At 36.0% G+C, this 20486-nt stretch overlaps 1 protein-coding gene and 1 long non-coding RNA gene across 7 annotated transcripts; one reads left to right on the top strand and one right to left on the bottom strand.

Moving 5' to 3' along the window:
* Positions 1–557: 557 nt before the first annotated feature.
* LOC126832419 (zinc finger protein 415) lies at positions 558–12088 on the bottom strand. Of its 6 annotated transcripts, none has more exons than XM_050563177.1 (7): positions 11847–12088; positions 11064–11122; positions 9760–9928; positions 7392–7504; positions 6752–6887; positions 6123–6246; positions 558–2445 (listed from the first exon to the last, which is right to left on the bottom strand). In XM_050563177.1, the coding sequence occupies exons 3-7, from the start codon at positions 9840–9842 to the stop codon at positions 775–777; spliced, it is 2127 nt and encodes a 708-aa protein (XP_050419134.1). In that variant the 5' UTR covers positions 9843–9928; positions 11064–11122; positions 11847–12088; the 3' UTR covers positions 558–774. The 6 variants fall into 6 exon arrangements, with proteins under 6 accessions (XP_050419134.1, XP_050419135.1, XP_050419130.1 ...); XM_050563178.1 differs by having other exon boundaries at positions 11064–11119; XM_050563173.1 differs by having other exon boundaries at positions 10081–12088.
* Positions 12089–12372: 284 nt separating this feature from the next.
* On the top strand, positions 12373–19866 carry LOC126832427 (uncharacterized). Its single transcript, XR_007684708.2, has 5 exons — positions 12373–12575; positions 13727–13914; positions 14672–15897; positions 16692–16821; positions 19184–19866. It is a non-coding gene; the product is annotated as an uncharacterized LOC126832427 (long non-coding RNA).
* Positions 19867–20486: the final 620 nt, after the last annotated feature.

Below are 20486 nucleotides of genomic sequence, written 5' to 3'. Positions count from 1 at the left end.
CAACTTGCCAATCGTACATTATCTATACTAGATGAAATATTGGACTCGCATGACATATTTCATTGAAAAGCACATGCGAGATAGTGTCTGTGTTTTAAGTTGTTTAATGGTCTCGAGCTAAAGACATTGCGTATATTGAAACAACACTTGGCTAACGCCCCGTGCAGTATCAATATTTTACTTAATGTCTAGCTCTCAACCATTAAACCATAAATAATGCACTGCAGTCAGTGGGCTGAACGACACTTGAGTTCAATTCATGACATGACAAATTGACATCTACTAATTATAATACGATTGAACATATTGACAGAAAACTAACAGACCCTCTAAAATATTGTCCCATTTATCATAAAGCTGCACAGGTGTTGTTTCCTGGGCTGTAACTAGCTCAGAGCAATGAGGGGTGCTGTAAAATTGACGGACAATGTATATCTTTTTTATGGTCCATAATTTTTTCACAGCTCCCCCCCCCCTCCAGTTATGGGCCTGGTTGTTTCTGGTTTCGCAAAGGCTTTATATAACATTCCGGTTTGATTGAACTAATAAACTGGTAGTTTGTTTATAATGTTTACTTTAATTTCTAATCATTTAAATTGATCAAATCTATAATAAATTATTAAAGAACACTAGTTTTATTACTACTTCTATGTTCTTGTGGAACGCCAAATTAACACGATATATTCCAAAATTCATTACGAGTATACATGTTGCAAAACAAGAAAACTCACAAGCAAATTTGGTTTCAGTTTATTATGTACAAAATTGTGGAGATCATAGAGGATTTGTGGTGAAAGTTTGTTCCGTATACATTGCTTCATCAGCCAATTTACCATCAATAACATGAATAATAGTACCAGGATCTAACACACCCATATCTGTATCATTGTCTGCTATATGTATTTCATATGATTCATTTTCTGTTTCCAGCTTTTGACTTTCCTTATTTCCATTCCCTGACCTTAACTTACCACATGCGAACTCATAATGTCTCTTAAGATATTTCTTTACATTGAAACCTTTATTACAGACTTCACATTTATATGGTCTGCCTTCTGTATGAGTTCTACAATGTTCAAAAAGATTAGTTTGATATTTAAAAGAACTTCCACATTTGTCACATATGTAAGGTCTTTCATCAGAATGACTTTGTAGGTGCAATGCCAAACCACGTTTAGTTAAAAATGATTTATCACACTGATCGCAATGGAAAGGTCTAATATTTGCATGACTTTGCAGATGGTAATTTAAGCCTGAGACTCTTCTGTAAGATTTTCCACATATATGGCAAGACCAGTTTCTATCCCCGGTATGAATTGCCATATGAGTTTCCAATCCTCTTGGATACAAGAAACCTTTATCACAAACTGTACATTTATGTTTGCGTTCACCTATATGATATTTTATATGTTTATTTAAGAAACTTTCCCTAGAGTATTTTTTATCACACATGTGACAAGAATACTTTTTATCGGTATTGTGTATTCTACAATGACGAACCAGACTGGCCTTCTCTCGAAAGCTTTTACCACAATGTTCACATACATTCGGTCGCTCTCCAGTGTGAATATTTTCATGTTCCTTCCGTGTGTGATCAAAGCGGAAGCATACGTCACAAAATGAACATTTATACGGTTTTCTTGCATTAGTTATACCCTTTTCTAAATTCTTGATAAGAACCTCTTTTCTTCTCTTTAATTTTCTACGTTCTTCTTTTAATTTTCTCTTTGTTAATGGATCAAGGTTCTTTTTATTTATGATGGTTGATTGTTCTGCTATAACAATTTGCTTTTCATTAAATTTTGTACTTGCATCGATGATTTTTTGGATGGCAACAGAATCTTTTTTAGCTCTTTTGTTTAACACAAGAAGAATTGGTTTGCCTTTAAGCTTTGTACTTGTACGCAGAGATTTACGTGCCACATTGTCATTTCCCTCCCCATCCAATTTTTTCAAAAGAGTAGCCTTCTCTTCATTTGCTGTTTTATCTTTAGCAGTCTCACTTCTCATTTCTACATTTTTATGACATGGACCTTCTACATCTTCACTTTCTATAGCTTTGTTTGGTGTGATTAGAACCCCTTCTATTTCTTCACACGAGTCATGAACAGCATTATTGACATTGGCTGGACCCGAAACTTCAGCAACTACATTTTCTACAGATTCATTAGATGTAACCAAAGTCACTTCTCTTTCCAGAGGAGCATCATTTACAGTATTTAAGGGCATTAGGTTTACTTTAATTGCATTTGTAGTTACTTCTGTTTCATTGTTTGAACCAACGGCTTTGGGATTATTAGGACTATGTGTGAAGGTACTAGATCTTTTAGATGATCTCAATGGTCGTGTAATATGGTCAGCCATATTGTCTGTTTTAGATTTAGATTTTACTCCATATGGTATAACGTTCTTCTTATTACTCTTATTACTTGAAATAGAACTAGTCTGAAAGATATAAAATAATGTACATAAATAAAGTTATTTAGGGCTTATATTGTGAGTCTATATAATTTGATTAAATTTCATGACCATTAGAAAGACTATACTTTCAAATAATTTTTCACTTAGATGACCCAATCTAATTATGCGATAATGCTTACTAAACAAGTATGAGAGAGAGAGAGAGAAATGGGGTTTAACGTCCACTCGACACAAACTAGGTCATTTCGGGACTAACATACGGTTTAATTTTTTTATTTCAATAATTCGCTTGCGCATAGGGGTCTTTAGCAGTGGGAGGAAACCGGAGGACCCGGTGAAAACCCACAAGGTTGGACAGGCACCCTACTCCTTGTCATGTACAACAGGGGAATCGAAACCCTGCCAGTTGACTCAATGACAGACTGTATGATACAGCGCGCGTGTGCCAACCATTCGGCCATCCACCCCGCCTAACAAGTATGAGTACTTGATGTTGAGTACAGCGTCTTGAAGATTGATAATCGATACAGTTTTAAAATATTGATTATCGCACAATTATAGGTACTTCATTTGTACATTGTAAGAAGAAGTCCATAAAAAATAATCCTTATCACTATATTCTTTGCAATGCGTGCTTGGGCTTAGAAATTTAACTATTACAGAATAGTCATAATTAAACACACACGTTTTTTTTATTTTACACAAAACACCACCGCTGAGAAATGTCGGCCACTTGTGTTGAGAGCCTGGCATGCCATGTTGTTGCGCAACGTATTGTGAAATATTGAAATTATATGGATCTCACAGTGACCAAGAGTCAAAAACATGAATTAAGCCACTGTATAAGGAAATAAACTGTTATGCCTATTGGATGTAGAATCTGTTTCATGTGATCAAAGGTATGCATTTTACTCATTATTATTCAGGTCATAAGAAACAAAACTATGGCAAGCCTTGGCAGTTCTGATTTCCATACGCAATGGATTGAGTTTTTACACCTTGGTTTTGCTATGGAATGATTATTACTTTATTGTCAAATCAATGAAACAAATTCTACATGTATGCAGAATGACATCACAACATATAATTCGTTATTCATGTACAAATTATGATTGTTTTCAAAACAATTGTAAGTCAAAATATTATAGGCCGCATTCTCGGGGTGAAAATCTTGTCACCTTCGCTCCCGCTAAACCGGTCTACAAATCGTACTATCAATAATCGTGCAATCAATATGTCAACAAAGTTCTCCAATAAAATTTGCCAATTTAATAGTTCAAGCTCGAGAGAGGCTAGAAATCGATGACTTATTTCTTTATAGTGCGGAGCCATATTTGCGTAGATGTGAGTTGGATCCTGCGCAGCTATTTAAAATTTGGCCAATCAGCGGTCGCGCTTGCGGGGTTGCGGTCAAAAATTCTGGGGTCAAGTGCCAGGTCATAGCATTTGTAAACAAAGCCATGTTCACGATTTACCTTGCAAATTGCTCGCGGTCGGGACGAACAGAGATCAAATGAACCCCAAAAACATCCCACCCGTGTAGAGAAGTTGTGTATGAGAGCCACAAAAGGTATTTTGATCACACTGACATAAAATGTGGCAGTCAGTCAGGTTTTTTCGACACTGATTAAGGATATTGGACCGTTGATTTCACTAGAAAAATGCCTTAATATCAAGGGAGATTACAAGGTCACTGCTTCTATAAGTGTAATTCTAATGAAATCATTCATTTTACATAACAACACACTTAAAACCTGTCTAGCCTGCTGTCTTAATAACGATCATGGATAGGATAGTGTATAGCTAAGATTAAGAATGAAAAAAACATATTTTGAAATAAAGGTTGAGAACTTAAAAACTTGCAGAAATATTAAGAATAATGCTAAAAAATAATTTGAACTAGCTCAGAATTGTCAGGGAAAAGCCCATATGGACGAAATAAAATTTTGCATCTACAATGTATAAGCTTACAATAGATATATGAATTCAAATAACACTTGACTGTAATTAAAAGCTGTCAAAATTTCATTCTCATAGAAAAATGGGTTTTGTCTGCAACTGCCAATGAACCAGATGGCACCCCCCCCCCCCCCATCAATATGGGGCTCACCTACGACAGTGTACATGTAATCATCGATAAAAGTGCCACACACACTTTCAATGTTCAAATCTTGCTTCTAATTAATAAATATTCTGATTTCTTTAAACAATTATAACAGATACTGTACATGTAGTCGATCAAATCCAATACTAATTACATTTGATTTACCCGTCTTCATTAGCCCAGTTTAGGAGCAGAACAGTAGTACGTCAAACCCCATTTCATTTCTTGATTCGAAAAATATTTTTGATCACCTAAGATAAATAAAATACAATTTAATGGAGGATTTACACTAAGAGTAAGACACTAACTCATTTAGTAGTTAGAATAAGGCTACCGGTATTTGTTTCACTGGACTTATCAAAACAGCAAAAGTGTTATTGGGGCTTTAAATAAAATAATAAAAATGCTATTTTTATTTCGCATGGGACTAAATTGTCCCTCTTTTGTGTGGCCCCTGCTCAAACATACTTGGATTTTTTCTTGCAAATTATACAGATCTCTGATAAAACTGACTTCTTTAACTCTGATGAAGTAGTAACAGCATGCAATGTTCTGGGTTGACTTGGATGGTTATATTCAAAATTCTTTCATTCACAAATTTTTCTGGACTTATGGTCTGTAGCCTATATATGATGCACCTTTATTTCGTTTATTTATTACTTCTACTAGTTGGAATAGAAGTGGTCATATCTTGTTGAAGGTTTGGTGAAACCGTTTTTAAAAATATTATGTTATGAGTGAATTGTTATTTTTGTCGAATGATTAATATACTAATAGTAATAGTCAGTTGTTAAATAATGTTTGGTAAAATTCTGAATGTTGTGACAGTTTTAGTCGATTGGACTGAACGTAGACGCTGCCTTCTCACTCTCTTTCTTTCTCGCATCCTTTAACTGTTTTGTTCTTAAAACATCTATAAAACGTTGGGTGAAATCCAAAACCACTGCTGACTGTATCTTCAATATAATATCCTTCGTAATAAATCCATTTGTATTGAAAAATGCTGCAATAGATTGGTCATTTCCATCCAATTGAAACCAGTCTATAGCCACCTCACGACATTTGTCTCACCTTGCGTTTGTAAAGGGTTCTGAAACCTCCCTTATTAACACTGTCTAAGTGAACAATACAAGTTAATTGAGCCTTTGTCACCATTTCGTGTAGCTTCTACATGTATAACTGCAATGTGTTCCTCGTGAAGCACGCCATTTTGTGTTTACCAACAACACACGTGAATGGTCGATTGTGGAAAATACGATCACGTGACGCGGCGAACAACGCTGAATTCTGTCCAGTGACCTCGCGCACTATGAATTTTACTATCAATAAATAGTCCGGATTTCAAAGAAGAATATCACCGAAGAACTATGAAATTTTTTGGAGAACATTACAACAAACTAATATCTCTATATGAACTATACACTGACAAAATTTCTTCTAGACCGGATTTGTAGGAACGAAAATATTTTTGCAACGACAATTTGTGCCCATGGAATGCGGCCTATTATCAATTATTGATTGGTGGATGGTCGGCGATAATCGATACTTGAAACCAGTATCAATTGTCAGCCCTAATTACATAGGCTTGAATACTTACCAATATATCAGCATTGAATTTCTTACAAATATCTGCAAGTGTCTGGTCACCTATCTCTTCAGAGATTTTCTGGATTTTTGTAATGTTATCAACTTTTATCATGGTAACTATAGCATCTCGGCATCTACAAATACGATAAAAATAATACATTGATTAAAATAGAGAAAATACTTTTACAGTAGATATATACTTTATTGCATACACAAACCTCTGTCAAAACCTAGGTATATAAATTAACACACCAGGAGGTAAAGATGCATTATATTGGAGCTGAATCTGCCCATTTAGACATTTATTCACATTATAACCTTAATCAACACTCTAGACCATTGAATGGTTAAGATATTTAGTGGATTAGACAATGTCTGCCATATCTTTGTCAAATGCTACTTTTGTAAATCAAGACCATGTTTATTATCGGAGCAGAGGTACTTCACAATTGAGAATATTTTTTTGCCTGGAGTATATCATTTATATGTTGCTAAATGTATATGTATTATATGGTAATGTTCAAGATGTGCGAGGTAGGGTAATGCTCATTCTTTCTGGGACAATTTAAAAAGCTTTTCTTTTGGTGAGTTTACATAGCCATTTCTGTTTTTTTGTACATAAGTTTCCCTTTAATTTACCTTTTATGTAGAGATTCTAATTTAAACCTAACTGCAACCTTCAAGAGATCAAGAAAGAAATCGACATCCATCTTAACTTTAATTTCATCAGTATAAATCCACCTTATCATAGTATAGGCCACTTGAAATTTTATATCTGCAAGAAAAAATTTACACTGTACAACTATACTAAATCTATGTTGTTAATGAAATCAAATTAAATTTCCTTTCTTTATAACAAAATCATTAGCCATGTTTTTAACTATAATGGTTAGACGAAGATGAAACATCATATAATTATCCATTGAGAAAAACAATCAGTGGAAACCGTATAAATAACAAAGGAAATTTAAAACCGGCTTGTGAGTGAAATTCAAAGGAATTTCAAATTACATTTCCTAACAAAATTCTATGCTATCATTCAAACTGTAGTTGTTGAAATCAAAAGGTATTTCCATTTTAATTCATTATTCTCAAATCTCTAAATAACCGGCCAAGCTTTTAAAATCAAGAAGGTTATGTGGTCTGCCTTATAATATCAAATGGGTTTGCCTCAAGTAACATTTAACTTTCAAATTCTGTGTTCCAGCCCTTTGGAGCTCCTGGATAAAAAGATGGTTGATAAAGATTAAATGAGCCAATCAATTCACATGCTACTTACCTGTTAAATCTAGAACACTTAATTGACTGATATTCTTCCATTCATCACTTTGAGCAGCAAGGATTATTTTATGACAGGGCATTTTACGCCCTTGTAATAAAATTACTACATCACTGAAATAAAAAGTAAAGCACTGTTTGAAATTATAAACCATAGACCAGAGGAAGTTCCATTTGTTAAATTTTATTACCGATCATTAAATGTTTTAATAAGCGAGCACAGTTTTAAAGGCTCAATACCACTCTTGTTGTCCCAATCTTTATTCTGGTCAACAAATTGTACTATTATACAATATTCCAATTAATTGATGATACAAATTTCATCTTAACACACCTAATTTAAAAAAATTGGAAAAATTCAACTAAATGATCTTAAAAGCCTGACGTAAAGCTTTTCAAATGTGACTTGGATTTAAAAATATTTTTGAACCCTCTGGACAAGTAAAATAGGATTTAATGGATAATTTACACAACAGGTAGGACACTAACACATCTAGTACTTAGAATAAGGCTATTTTTTATTTTCTGGAGCTGTCAAGCCAGCAAGAGTGTTATTGTCCCTTTAAGGGACAGCAAGCCATTATAAACACTAACATAAGAGTTTGATGACATCTTGTACATACAAGTGTATACATGTACAAAGCAATAATAATTCTGCTATCTTTTCCATACAAGTCATGGGAAATGCTGGAAGTTTTACAGTAAAGTAGTACATACATATTTTACTTCTGAGATATTTATGAACTTTCTGGTTATTTCCAATGTGCTGAACAAATTATGTTTAGGACAATATTGTAGCAGTCAAGTCCTCCCAGAGTGACTTGTTATTCAAGACTGTCTTTGCGAGTCTACCTCATAAATTATTCCCCCACAACCTTTTTATATTCTAATATTCGATATTTAAAATTGTATAATTGTAATTGAATATTATATCATATTTTGTTATGAAAGTTATTTACAATTTTTGATATGATATTAAACAGACGAAACATTACATTACAACCATTCAACTGATGTCGTTCTCTCATTTAAGATTAATTTAATGTATCCAGACAGTGAGGTATAAACAACCTTCACAATATTAGTAGTCCCAGATTTGATACTCTTAATAACTCTGATCTAAAAAAAATTGAAGATAGGTTGCCAGGCAACGAAACATACGCCCACAGCAGTCAGCAGCTAAATCATTCGGGCAGTCAACAAGATTTTTACTTTTGTCGGGAATGAAACATTTATAATACACTCAAATCTGATTAAGAGTAAGAACTCATTAAGTAATTATCAGAAAATCATTAGAATTTCTTTGGCCTGTGCTAATGTTTAGTATACAAAACATTTAATATCATGGATTTAGCTGTTCAAATTATCAAAAATCAATGAAAATCAATATATTTGTTCGTCTCAAGACCTTAAACTCTGTGTATCAATCTAAAGTCAATCGAAACAATTATATATAGGTGTAAACACAGTGTATAAATTTAAAATCAATCAGATGATAACTCTGGTCGCTAAGCGTCCACAAGATTTTTCAAAGTGATCACGGGCCAAAACTCTGGCAGTAATTATTAGAAGTCGTTAGAAATCAATAGGATTCTTCGTCTGATGACCTTAAACACTGTGTATAAAGTCAATCGGATATTAACAGTGGTTCTCAACCTTTTTTTGCCAACTACACACCTTGGAACACATAAAAAAAAATAATAGCGGAACACCTGGCTAAATAAATAAAAAAAATATTTGAATTTTGCAAAATAAAAACATGGTAAGTCCGACGGAATACAACCGTAGACAGAGACTAGTCATAAACACATAGAATGTCTCAAACTAAATAAAGAGAAACACAGCTATAAACTTATCAGTAGACACCAGTGAATGCTTAATTGGGATCACATGGTTTTTCACATTTTCTTAGTGTGCTGTTCAAAATATCGCCGCACTCAGGTTGAGAATCACTGCTCTAGAGCGTCGTCTACAAGATTTTTCAAAGTGATCAAGGGCCATAACAATTGCAGTAATTATCGGAAATCGTTGAAAATCAATAGGCTTCTTCATCTGATGAAGGATATTAACTTTAGCCTCTAGAGCGTCCATAAGCAATTGTGGATGCCGGATGGGGGTAAACGACAATATACAACCACATTTCAATGTGGGCGTACAAAAATGCAATTTGGTGACTATTGCGCATAACCAATTGATATTCAACAAAGCCTTCTGTCACTGTATCATCTACAATAATCACAGTACTACCATATATGTGACATTTTCACAAAATTCATGTGCAGACTGATTACTGGAGAACACTCTGGTAATAATACAAGTCACAGTTTTAGAAAAGATTTGTATCACTGTACAGTGATGATGGTACAAACCTGTATTTAACATTATTAAAGAGACCTGCTGCAAAAGTTTTAAGTCTTTTAGTGTAAATATCATGTCCTATTTTTTGATCCATTGGTAATACATCTAATGAAACACATGTATTCTGTTGTTTGTTCAGTTTATTCGACTTTTTACAACCTTGTCTACCATCTCCTTTACCTGTACAAAGATATGAACATTTGAATTTCAAACAGAACTGGGATAACAATTATAGCATGTTTTCAATGCTCCCTCTGGGAATACATTCATCAAAATATAGATGTTCAAGCAAGTGTATTTCACATTTACAAAAAAAACATGTGTCTCAATACTTATCCTGGTAGTAGCCTTCTTGGTAAGTTGTAGACATGCAATCTCTTGACTTACAAATGAAAGGAATTATGCAAAATTAATGTCTAAATGGAGGAATTTTCTCATCTTGAACATGCCTTCTAGAGAACAGTGTGAAGCCATGTGTCTTGACAAACAAGAGCATCGCTATCGCTGCAATTATACGTCCACATTATACGTTCATTAGGGTATAATGAATTTAAAGTATACCAAGTTCCAAGATAATCCTTTCAGAATTTTGACCTTCGGGCGCTAAACACAAAAAATAGGGTGGGTGTGCCCCTGGGTTTGGGACATTCACCAAAATTAATAGTGCCTCCGTTAGGCTATAACGAATACATATGCCAATTTTGAAGATGATCCATTCAAAATTGTGGCCAGTATACTAAAACAGAAAAATTTGGCGTGACTCTGCCCCTAGGAGTCGGAACATGCATCAAAATCAATAGTTGCTGTCTTTAGGCTATAAGAAATACTTAATATCAAGTTCCATTAAAAATTGTGGCTTGTTGGCTACACACAAGAAAAAATGGGTGTGGCTCAGCCCCTGGGGGTCAGGCATTCACCAAAAATGAAATGAAATGGGGTTTAACGTCCTACTGTTCTGCTCCAACTGGGCTAATGAAGACAGGCATACGCCATACAGTGTGGTTTGAGGGAAATTTTGCCCGGACAGTGGCACTATGACCTACTCTTATATCGAATTCAAACTACTAAGGGATCTTTTAAGTGCATGCCAATGTATACATGGGGCCTCGGTTTTTCATTCAAATCGAACGACCAGCCAGCTATCCTTGTCAGGCCCTCTGTCCTGTACCACTGTCAAGTTTAAATCACGTCGGAAAATGCTTAATTGGGATCACATGGTTTTGATATTATTAGAGTTTTGAGTACTTTAAAAGTTAAAGGCTACAAAAATGTATACCGTACATATTTTGTGTAAATAATTTTATTTTTGTCTCACCAGTTTATGCATTAATTATATATAACCTTGGTCTACATTTACAATACTCAATAGGTCTACTTAAAGAGAAAAAAAAAAACAGTTTAAAAAGATTGTTCATAATCATAGGAACCGGAATCACATTTTTCTCTTCGATGAAAAATAGGGCTGCACATATCATCTCAAGACTTCAAAAGGTGTTGGAGGGGTCATCGTATTCCGCTGGCAATTTTATTCTACCACAGACACGGGAGTCGCGGTTTAATTTAGGACACAATTTCATGGAATATCAATAGCCTCAATAGACCTAATAATACAGACAGGTACGTGACCGGAAGTGAAATGAAATGAAATGGGGTTTAACGTCCTACTGTTCTGCGCCTAACCTTGGCTAATGAAGACGGGCATACGCCATACAGTGTGCTATGAGGGAAATTTTGCCCGGGCAGCGGCACTATCGCCTACTCTTATATCGAATTCCAACTGCCAAGGGATCTTTTACGTGCATTCCAATGTATAAACGGGACCTCGGTTTTTCGTCTCATCTGAAGGACTAGACAGCTGTCCTTGTCAGGCCCTCCGTCCTGCATCACTGACAAGGGGGAACCACGCCGGAAAACGTGACCGGAAGACAGTGAAAATTGTTGAATTAGAAACGTGCTTAGGCTTCGAATCCTATCTAATAGACATATCCATAAATAATATCGCCTTCGTTTCAAATGAACGAATATAACTTGTAATTGTATTTGTATGAACTAGCCTATGAATTCCAGCACAATGTCAAATGGGAAAAAATATTAGAACCTGATAGCGCCATTTTGTTTGACACGGTGTGTCAAATCAAATTTTTTTCGAGAGAATCTTTTGCTGTTGATCTAATTTCAAAATGGTGACACGGAAACCAATTTCAATTTAAACCGAAGAGTGGTGTTTTGTGTATCTAAATTGGCAATAATTCCTTTCCGTTTTAAAAATATGTCGACTGTCTAAGTTCAAAAATTAGATTATGTTGGTTGAAAACAGAGTTCCCTCCCTTACACCCCAATGTTACCCTAACACACAAAACATTTTATTATGCCTTATGAGCTATCTATAGCTATCATATTTCTCTATAATACTTCCTCACTGTTCATATTTTGGAGTCAGGTTTCATAACCTTGGTTTGTCGTTTTCAATCTTAGAAAAAAAAAGTGAAAAAAAAAACCCCAAAAACAAACCACATAAATATTTTTGATCAATGGGAGATAACTCTACCCCACCCCTCCCTCTTTTCCGCTTCGCTTCCTGAACGTTGGTAACTTCCGTCCTTGACTTACAGGAGAGTGCACAATACTGGATCTTCAATGAGTTACTTTCTATTTTTCACTCGGCAACCGGCTGCAGATTTCACTCGGCCAACTTCGGTTACTCCTCTACACCAAACCATGTTTCCAAACAGAGTTATCTTTCCGTGACCCGCAAATTATATTTTTAACAATGAGTTGAATTCTATAGGAGGTGTTGGAACTCCCGCAAACAGTGCCGGTGGTGCAAGTAAGTTATAAAAATAAATACAACTGACAAAAGGTTAAGGACCACCTTAAAGTAAAACAAGACAGGAATATTTGGTCATTTAAGTAATAGATATTTTTTAATTGAGGATTTCGAAAAATATAGGAGTCCATTAGATGATCTGGTCAGGAAAAGGATGAGGATTACAGACAAGAGTAGTGATAACCATCGTCATGTGTATCCCTCTCTCACTTGGAGAGAGAGAGAGAAATGGGGTTTAACGTCCACTCGACTAACATATGGTTCAATTTTATTTCCATAATTCGCTTGCGCGTAGGGATCTTTAGCTGTGGGAGGAAACCGGAGGACCCGGAGGAAACCCACGAGGTTGGACAGTCGACCCTACTCCTTGTCACGTACAACCGGGGATTCGAAACCACGCCAGTTGACTCAATGACAGACTTTATGATACAGCGCGCGCACGCTAACCATTCAGCCATCCAACCCCCCCCCCTCTCTCACTTGGATCACGTCCTCAACACCTCTTGTTTGATTAGTACCATGGTACCAAAGGAACCTGACACTATTCTTCTTGGAGTGGCAAGACTTATGCTGGAAGTATTTTGTGATGGATATTACATGGTTCCAAATAAAAACCATCTGAGTTTATTGTTGATGGTTAAATATCAAACAGACCTCATTTTAAACGGTGGTGCTTATCTTTTTGACACACATAATTTTTACCGTACTACTGCTCAAAAGCTTTTAATTTTGTTTTAAAATTCTGTTAATTCGTTGATAAATCACGTTATTCTATTCTCTAGTCATGGTAGTCAGTTAAACTTGAAACCTGTATGTTTAAGTTGTAACCACTGTAAAAAGGATGGCTGTAGAAGAATCATGTTCGTTCTGAATCTAAATGTAAAACCTATTCCCCCCCCCCTCCCCAGCCGCTGATCAACAGAAATGAGCAAAGTGAACCTGGGCACTAAACAATATTCAGAATACAAGTTATTTAGAAGTTTATTTTGTTTGTGGCTTGATAAATACAAGAGAACACTTTTCAAGACGTCGTCAGAAATGAACTGTGAAAAAACTTGTATTTAATACACCGGTATATTAGTCATGGTTTATTCAATACAGTTACTAAATGCAGCTTTAACAAACTACATTTTTTAATGGTTTATTTACAGAGAAGAAATGGGAAACATTACCAGACTGCCAGACACGCCCCATTGATAACAAAGGTCTGCCTGCTGCCGCTGTACACAAAACACCCAACCCAGAACCAATCGATGCCACAAAATTGCCGCTAGCAGAAAAAATTCGACGACTTTCAATGTTTTTACGAAGTGAAAAAAAAGTAATCAATGAAATTATGGTGAGGTTTTATTTATTAAAGATACATTATGGGAGATGGAGATAAGATAACGAGTTAGCAGTTCTCACTATAATAGTTAAAAACTACATAATGTAAAGGGAATTTGCTAAAAATGTCAGTCAAATTGGTCCACTATGAACCGAAAACTAAGTGGATGAAAGTTTCGCCTAGCCTCGAAACTAATAGTCTCGATTGTCTATTGTTGTGATTTAAGTATCAATGAGCGATAGCATCATATAGAATTGTAATCCAGTCGACATCGAAGGCTAGCCTTGACATCGGGAGTTTATTATGGTCTGGATAAGTTAATTAATGTCTAATTAATAATTTAGATAAGATTTCAGGCCTAAAGAAAGACCTGAAATTGACAGGTTTAGCTCTTGCATAATGCATGTTTAATATTTTTCACAATAATCTCATTAAAAACACAGATTCTGCTTTATTTTTATTTTTATTTTTATTCAAGCATGTATTACGTATAAAATTCTTTTATTTGCCCATCTACATAAGACCAGTTGGGCGAGTTTGGGTGGTCGAAGCGTTAATGCGTCATTACCCGCTTGTACGTGACAAGGAGTAGGGTCGTCTGTTCAACCTCGTGCGTTTTCTCCATGTCCTCAGGGTTTCCTTCCACTGCTAAAGACCCCTAATGAAATAAAATGAACTATATGTTAGTCCCGAAATGACCTAGTGTCGAGTGAACAATAAAGCCCATTTTCCTCTCTTTCCCATTAAATCCTATTTTATTTCATTTTAGTTGTTTGAGAATTCTCTGATGAGTTGTAAAGTTGGAATTAGACCAGATTTTTTGATGTGGTGTGTTCCTAGCCAGAGCTATCGGCATCAACAAGAAAGAAATCAAACTGTCATGTTTCAAGAAGGCGGTGGAACTTTATCGTACCCTTCCTGTCACTGAAATTTTGAACCAGAATGATATGACCCCAAAAGTTATCAAGGAGAAACTGGAGAATTTTAACTCGACCGTTGCTAAGATGGAGAAAGAAACAATTGCAGAGTTACCCCCACCATCTATTTTGAAACAGATCCAAGATATTCTAACCAATCCTAAATATGCTTCAACCAATTCAGTCAGCAAAATGGAGTTGGCGGCCTCTGTGGCTAAATGTCGAGTCCGTTGTCGATATGATGTAGAGAGTTGTAAAGCTGAATCAGGGAAAGTTTATCATAAGGGAATGTACTTTATTGACAACATACTACAAGGTGCAGGTGTTTCAGTTTCCAAAAAAACTGCTAAGTCATTGTGTTATAATATGGTGGTTGAACGACTGACCACCATGAATGTTGAACATGGCAACATCTTAGATGGTGTCGAACAGTCTGTCATAACAGAAGCAGAAGCACAGGTTCAGAGCACTTTGGTAAAGGCAGCACCAAATCCTAGGGCATTTGATCTCCGTGAACAGTTTGTCAAAATGAACGAACTTAGCAGTGCCACGCATCCTGCATCCATCATTACTGTCTTGGATGGAATTTTCAACGATGTAAAATTGACGCCCATTTGTCTGTACCGTCGTAGCATGAACACAGAAATAGAAAAGGAGAAAATTTTCTGTAACCTCTATCTAGCTGGTCATCTCATCATGATTGGTGAAGCAGAGAACCGAACAGATGCCCAAGCAGACGCTTACTCTAAAGCCCGATAAGTTTCACGAACTGTGACCCCGAGTTCATCCTCCCCCAACACAGTAAACTTCAACCACACGACCAAGCAGCAACAGATGTTATCGACTTTCGTGTCAAGGGCAACTGCATTTTGGAAGATAACTGTTCGAATCTTCATCGCTTACAATGGACCCGAAAACCTATATCAACACTACCAGCCAAGGATATCGTTGTCTTTGAGGACGTCAGTTGGATAGTAGATCGTAAAGTTCAAGGTTTCTATATTTTACAACATTCATGTTTTGTCAACAATATGTTGTTGGAATGGGAGTTTTTTGACAATGATGATCGTGTATTCAGGTAAGTTGCCTTAAGGCCTAGTCTGGTCTCCCGGCCATAATCTTAAGGCCTAGTCTTGTGTCTTCCGGTCTCAACTGTAAGGCTTAGTCTTGTATCTTCTGGCCTCAACTGTAAGGCCTAGTCTTGTGTCTCTTAAGACCTAGTCTTGAATCTCTTAAGACCTACTGTAGTCTTGCGTCTTCCGGCCTTAACTGTAAGACCTAGGCTCTGTTTCCTGGCCTTAGCCTTCAAGCCAGAATTTCATATTTTCTATGAAAGTCAAAACATAATTATTTCTATGTCTTTTGCTCAATAGGTTATCAACTCACTATTATACGACTATGGTCATTATTTCCCACCCTTAAAAATCATTGACACAGGAAATAATAACACAATTACCTCCCTTGTTTTCCTATTGCCTCCATGCATTAGCTATCTTCAAATGTTGGAATTCGAAAATGATAATTTTGCCAATTTCGCAGCTGGCAATAGTGAATTATAGGATTAATAGGATTATTCTTTAACAAGGTAGGACTGTGTATGGATACCATCTATTTTAAGGCTTTATTTTAATAAATTTTAAAAATATAACTTAACAAATATGAAATTGTAGCTTTAAGATCTAGTCTTGTCCCATTGATCAAAATTTTGAAATGTTCAGTTTGCTTGTTACTCTTCTTTTGTTTTTAGGGGTGGTTGAGTGGTCCAAGCTCATAAGATCTTTCATTGAGTCAAACCTCCTGGGTGTCAGTCCAAAAATGTTGGTTTGTTTTGTGTGAGTGTTAATCCCCATTTCTCTCTTTTTTTACTTTAAGATGTCAGATGAAGATACAGAAGGAAGATGTTGGAACCGAACCTGCAGTGTCTCTTAGTAAGACAGGCTCTAGAAATTTTGCAGCAGCTGATATCTTGTTTAAGCTCTACGAAACACAACCAGTCATAGAGGTAAGTTATTCTATTGAATACTTGAATTAGCTTTAGGGCTATGGATTCCTGAGCTAAATAGGGCCTACATTATATAAAGATAGGTTGCCAGGCAACTAAACATACGCCCACAGCAGCTAAATCGTCCGAGCGGTCGACAAGAGTTGTCGTATATTTGTTCTTTTGTAGGTAATTAGGGGGCATTTAATAGACAACTTCATACAGATGACATTATAATTTTCGTCGTTTGAGGGTTCACAAGGTTCTAAAAACTAAAACAAGGGCTGTAACTCAGGAAGTAATCTACAGAAATTATTGAAATTCGACAGACTTTTTCGTTTTACTAATTCAAATAATACATATCAATTTCATACAGATCGGATGATAACTTTTGTCGTTCGAACGTTCACAAGATTCAACAAAGTAGAACAAGGGCCATAACTCTAGAAGTAATTGACAGAAATTGCTGACATTCAATAGGCTTCTTCATTTCACTAATTTAAATGATGCATATGAATTTCATACAGATTGGGTGATAACTTTTGTCGTTCAAGCGTTCACAAGATTCAACAATGTGAAACAAGGGCCATAACTCTAGATGTAATTAACGGAAATTTGCTGAAACTCAATAGGCTTGTTTGTTTTACTAATTTAAACGATACCTTTAAATTTCATACAGATAGTATAATAACTTTTGTCGTTAAAGCAACCACAAGGTACAACAAAGTGAAACAAGGGCCATAACTCATGGCGTAATTAAAGGAAATTGCTGAACTTCAATAGGATTCTTCGTTTCACTAATTTAAATCATGCATATCAATTTCAAACAGATCGGATGATAACTGTTGTCATTAGAGCATTCACAAGATTCAACAAAGTGAAACAAGGGCCATAACTCTAGATGATTAACGGAAATTGCTGAAATTCAATAGGCTTCTTTGTTTTACTAATTTAAATGATGCATATAAATTTCATACAGATCGGTTGATAACTTTTGTCGTTTGAGCGTTCACAAGGTTCAATAACATGAAACAAGGGCCATAACTCTAGACGTAATAAACGGAAATTGCTGAAATTCAATAGGCTTCTTCGTTTCACTAATTTAAATAATGCATGTAAATTTCAGAAAGATCGGATGATAACTGTTGGAGTTAGAGCGTTCACAAGGTTCAATAAAGTGAAACAAGAGCCATAACTCTAGACGTAAAAAAACGGAAATCGCTGAAATTCAATAGGCTTCTTCGTTTCACTAATTTAAATAATGCATGTAAATTTCAGAAAGATCGGATGATAACTTTTGGAGTTAGAGCGTTCACAAGGTTCAATAAAGTGAAACAAGGGCCATAACTCTAGACATAATAAACAGAAATTGTTGAAATTCAATAGGCTTCTTCGTTTCACTAACATAAATATTGCATATAAATTTCACAAAGATCGTATGTTAACTTTTGGCATTAGAGCGTTCACAAGGTTCAACAAAGTGAAACAAGGGCCATAACTCTAGACGTAATAAACAGAAGTTATTGAAATTAAATAGGCTTCTTCATCTCACTAATGAAAACAACATATATCAATTTTAAAACAATTGGATGATAACTTTTGGCGTTAGAGCGTTCACAAGAAATTGTGGACGATGGACCGACGGACGTACCGACAGACGGACGGACGGGGGCGACGGCAATATACGTCCACATTTCAGTGTGGGCGTATAAAAACCAATTTAGCCAAGCATTGCATTTCTACACCCTTTCACTGAAGCAACGTTCCTGTCCCTTGAGCAGGGTTATCCTGTGACAACACCAGAAGATTGATATATGGGTGGGCTGGTCTAGTGGTCTAATGCATGTCCTTTAGATCATAAGATATGTCCTTGAATCAATTTGAGCCAAGCTTGTATGTGACAAGGAGTAGAATCTCATGTCCAGTATCGTGCATTTTTTTCCCGTTCCGTCAACATGCTGCCAATGGCTATACAAGGGACCTTTTTTCTTGTCCAGTCCATCTTGCCCTTGCAACAAGACGAAAAAAGGCTGGAAAAACCTGAGGAACTTCATTGGCCAGATTAAAAACAGATTCTTATCAATGAGCCAGTGTCCTACACACCGAGTCAGAACCCACCGAGCCAGCGGTTTACCCACAGAGGTGGGTCTTTACCCACTGAGACATTGTCTTACCAACTGAGCTGGTGGCTTAACCCCTGAGCCGATGGCTTATCCACAGAGCTGGCACCTCATGTACTGAGCCACTTTCGTTTTCGTTCTGCTCTTGTATTGCACATAAAAATGCCTTCCTGGCTAGGCACAGATTTGACCTTTAATTGATGAATGCCATTATTTAAAGTTAACCTAGATATCATGTCTTAGTAAATCGTTTTTCATTCCAGGTTTCTGCTTACACTAAACCTGATCAAGCGATAGAATCTGTCAGTTTTGATACGTTGCTTAAAGAAGCGGAGGTGTTGAAGAAAGCTGCCGAGGATGCAGGAGAAAACGTTACAGCTACTACAGCTGAGGGAACTGATTCAGAAACTGAGACCAGTGACACAGATGTTGAAATGAAGGAAGAAGTAACAGATTCACAGGCTAAGAAGAAATATCCTAGAAAACCACATTACCGTCATGCTGATAGATTTATTTTAAAAGCTGCCCAGGCACGACTAGACGAATTCATAAAAGTTAAAATGCTAAAAGATCTACTGTTTGGACCTGCTTTCCCTCATCATATCACACGCCAGATTAACGGCTTACTGTATAACCTCCCCGTTCCAGTTCGCTTTATAAATCATTCCACTAGAAATCAGATGTACACCATTGTAACGCAAAGTATGTCACCGATCAAAATTGTCGCATTTCTCAAAGCCAACGGTGGACAGTCTGGTCGCTTTCGTTTAGTCGACAAATCAGAACTTCCGACACATAAGGACATTTTACCAGAACTTAAAAGTAGGGAAATTTTAACTAAGATCAAATCCAAATTTTAGTAGAAATTTCAATTTTGATTGGCTAAGCACTAAAACCAATCAAATTGTTGGCTTTTTTTTGCTAATAAATATAAGTGCTAGTCTAATGTCTTGTCTCAATTACATCTTCAACAGTATGGTTTTGTTTCTAATTTAAAATCCAAATATTTGTCTAAAGTCTTTACCAGTTGTGTGGTTGAGTGGTCTGATGTATGCTTTAGATCATAAGGTCTGTCATTGATTCAAGTGCCATGGTTTGTTTTGAAGGTACTTCCAACCTTATTTGTCTTATTTTCGCCAGTCATGTTTGGCCGTTTTGACTGACTTGCAGTGAAATTGACCAACTGGAGAATACTAGTAGATCATAAGGTCTGTCTAAAGTTTAGACAAATATTTGGATTTTAAACTAGATTTATAAGGGGCATTTTAAAGGGGCATTGGCGCCATTGGGTAAGATTAGATAAGAGCTGACAGTTCTCGCTATAATAGTTCAACAATAAATAATAGAAACAGAAAATGCTGAAATTTCAGTCAGATTGCTTTGCTCTGAACCGAGATATAGGTGATTCAGTTTTAGGCTACAGAGCCAATTTTCTGAAAGGTAACCTTTTCTGTGGTTCAAGTATCTGATGTGAGAATCTGGGCCCTGTTTCTCGAAATCTTAACAGTGGGAATGCAGTCGACCCTACTCTTGGAAACGAAGCTAAGCCTCTTCACTAAATGACAG

Source organism: Patella vulgata, chromosome 9, assembly GCF_932274485.2.
Source record: "Patella vulgata chromosome 9, xgPatVulg1.2, whole genome shotgun sequence".
NCBI lineage: Eukaryota > Metazoa > Mollusca > Gastropoda > Patellidae > Patella > Patella vulgata.
The sequence above is the reverse complement of the archived record's forward strand: the minus strand, read 5'-3'. Positions and strand labels throughout refer to the sequence as shown.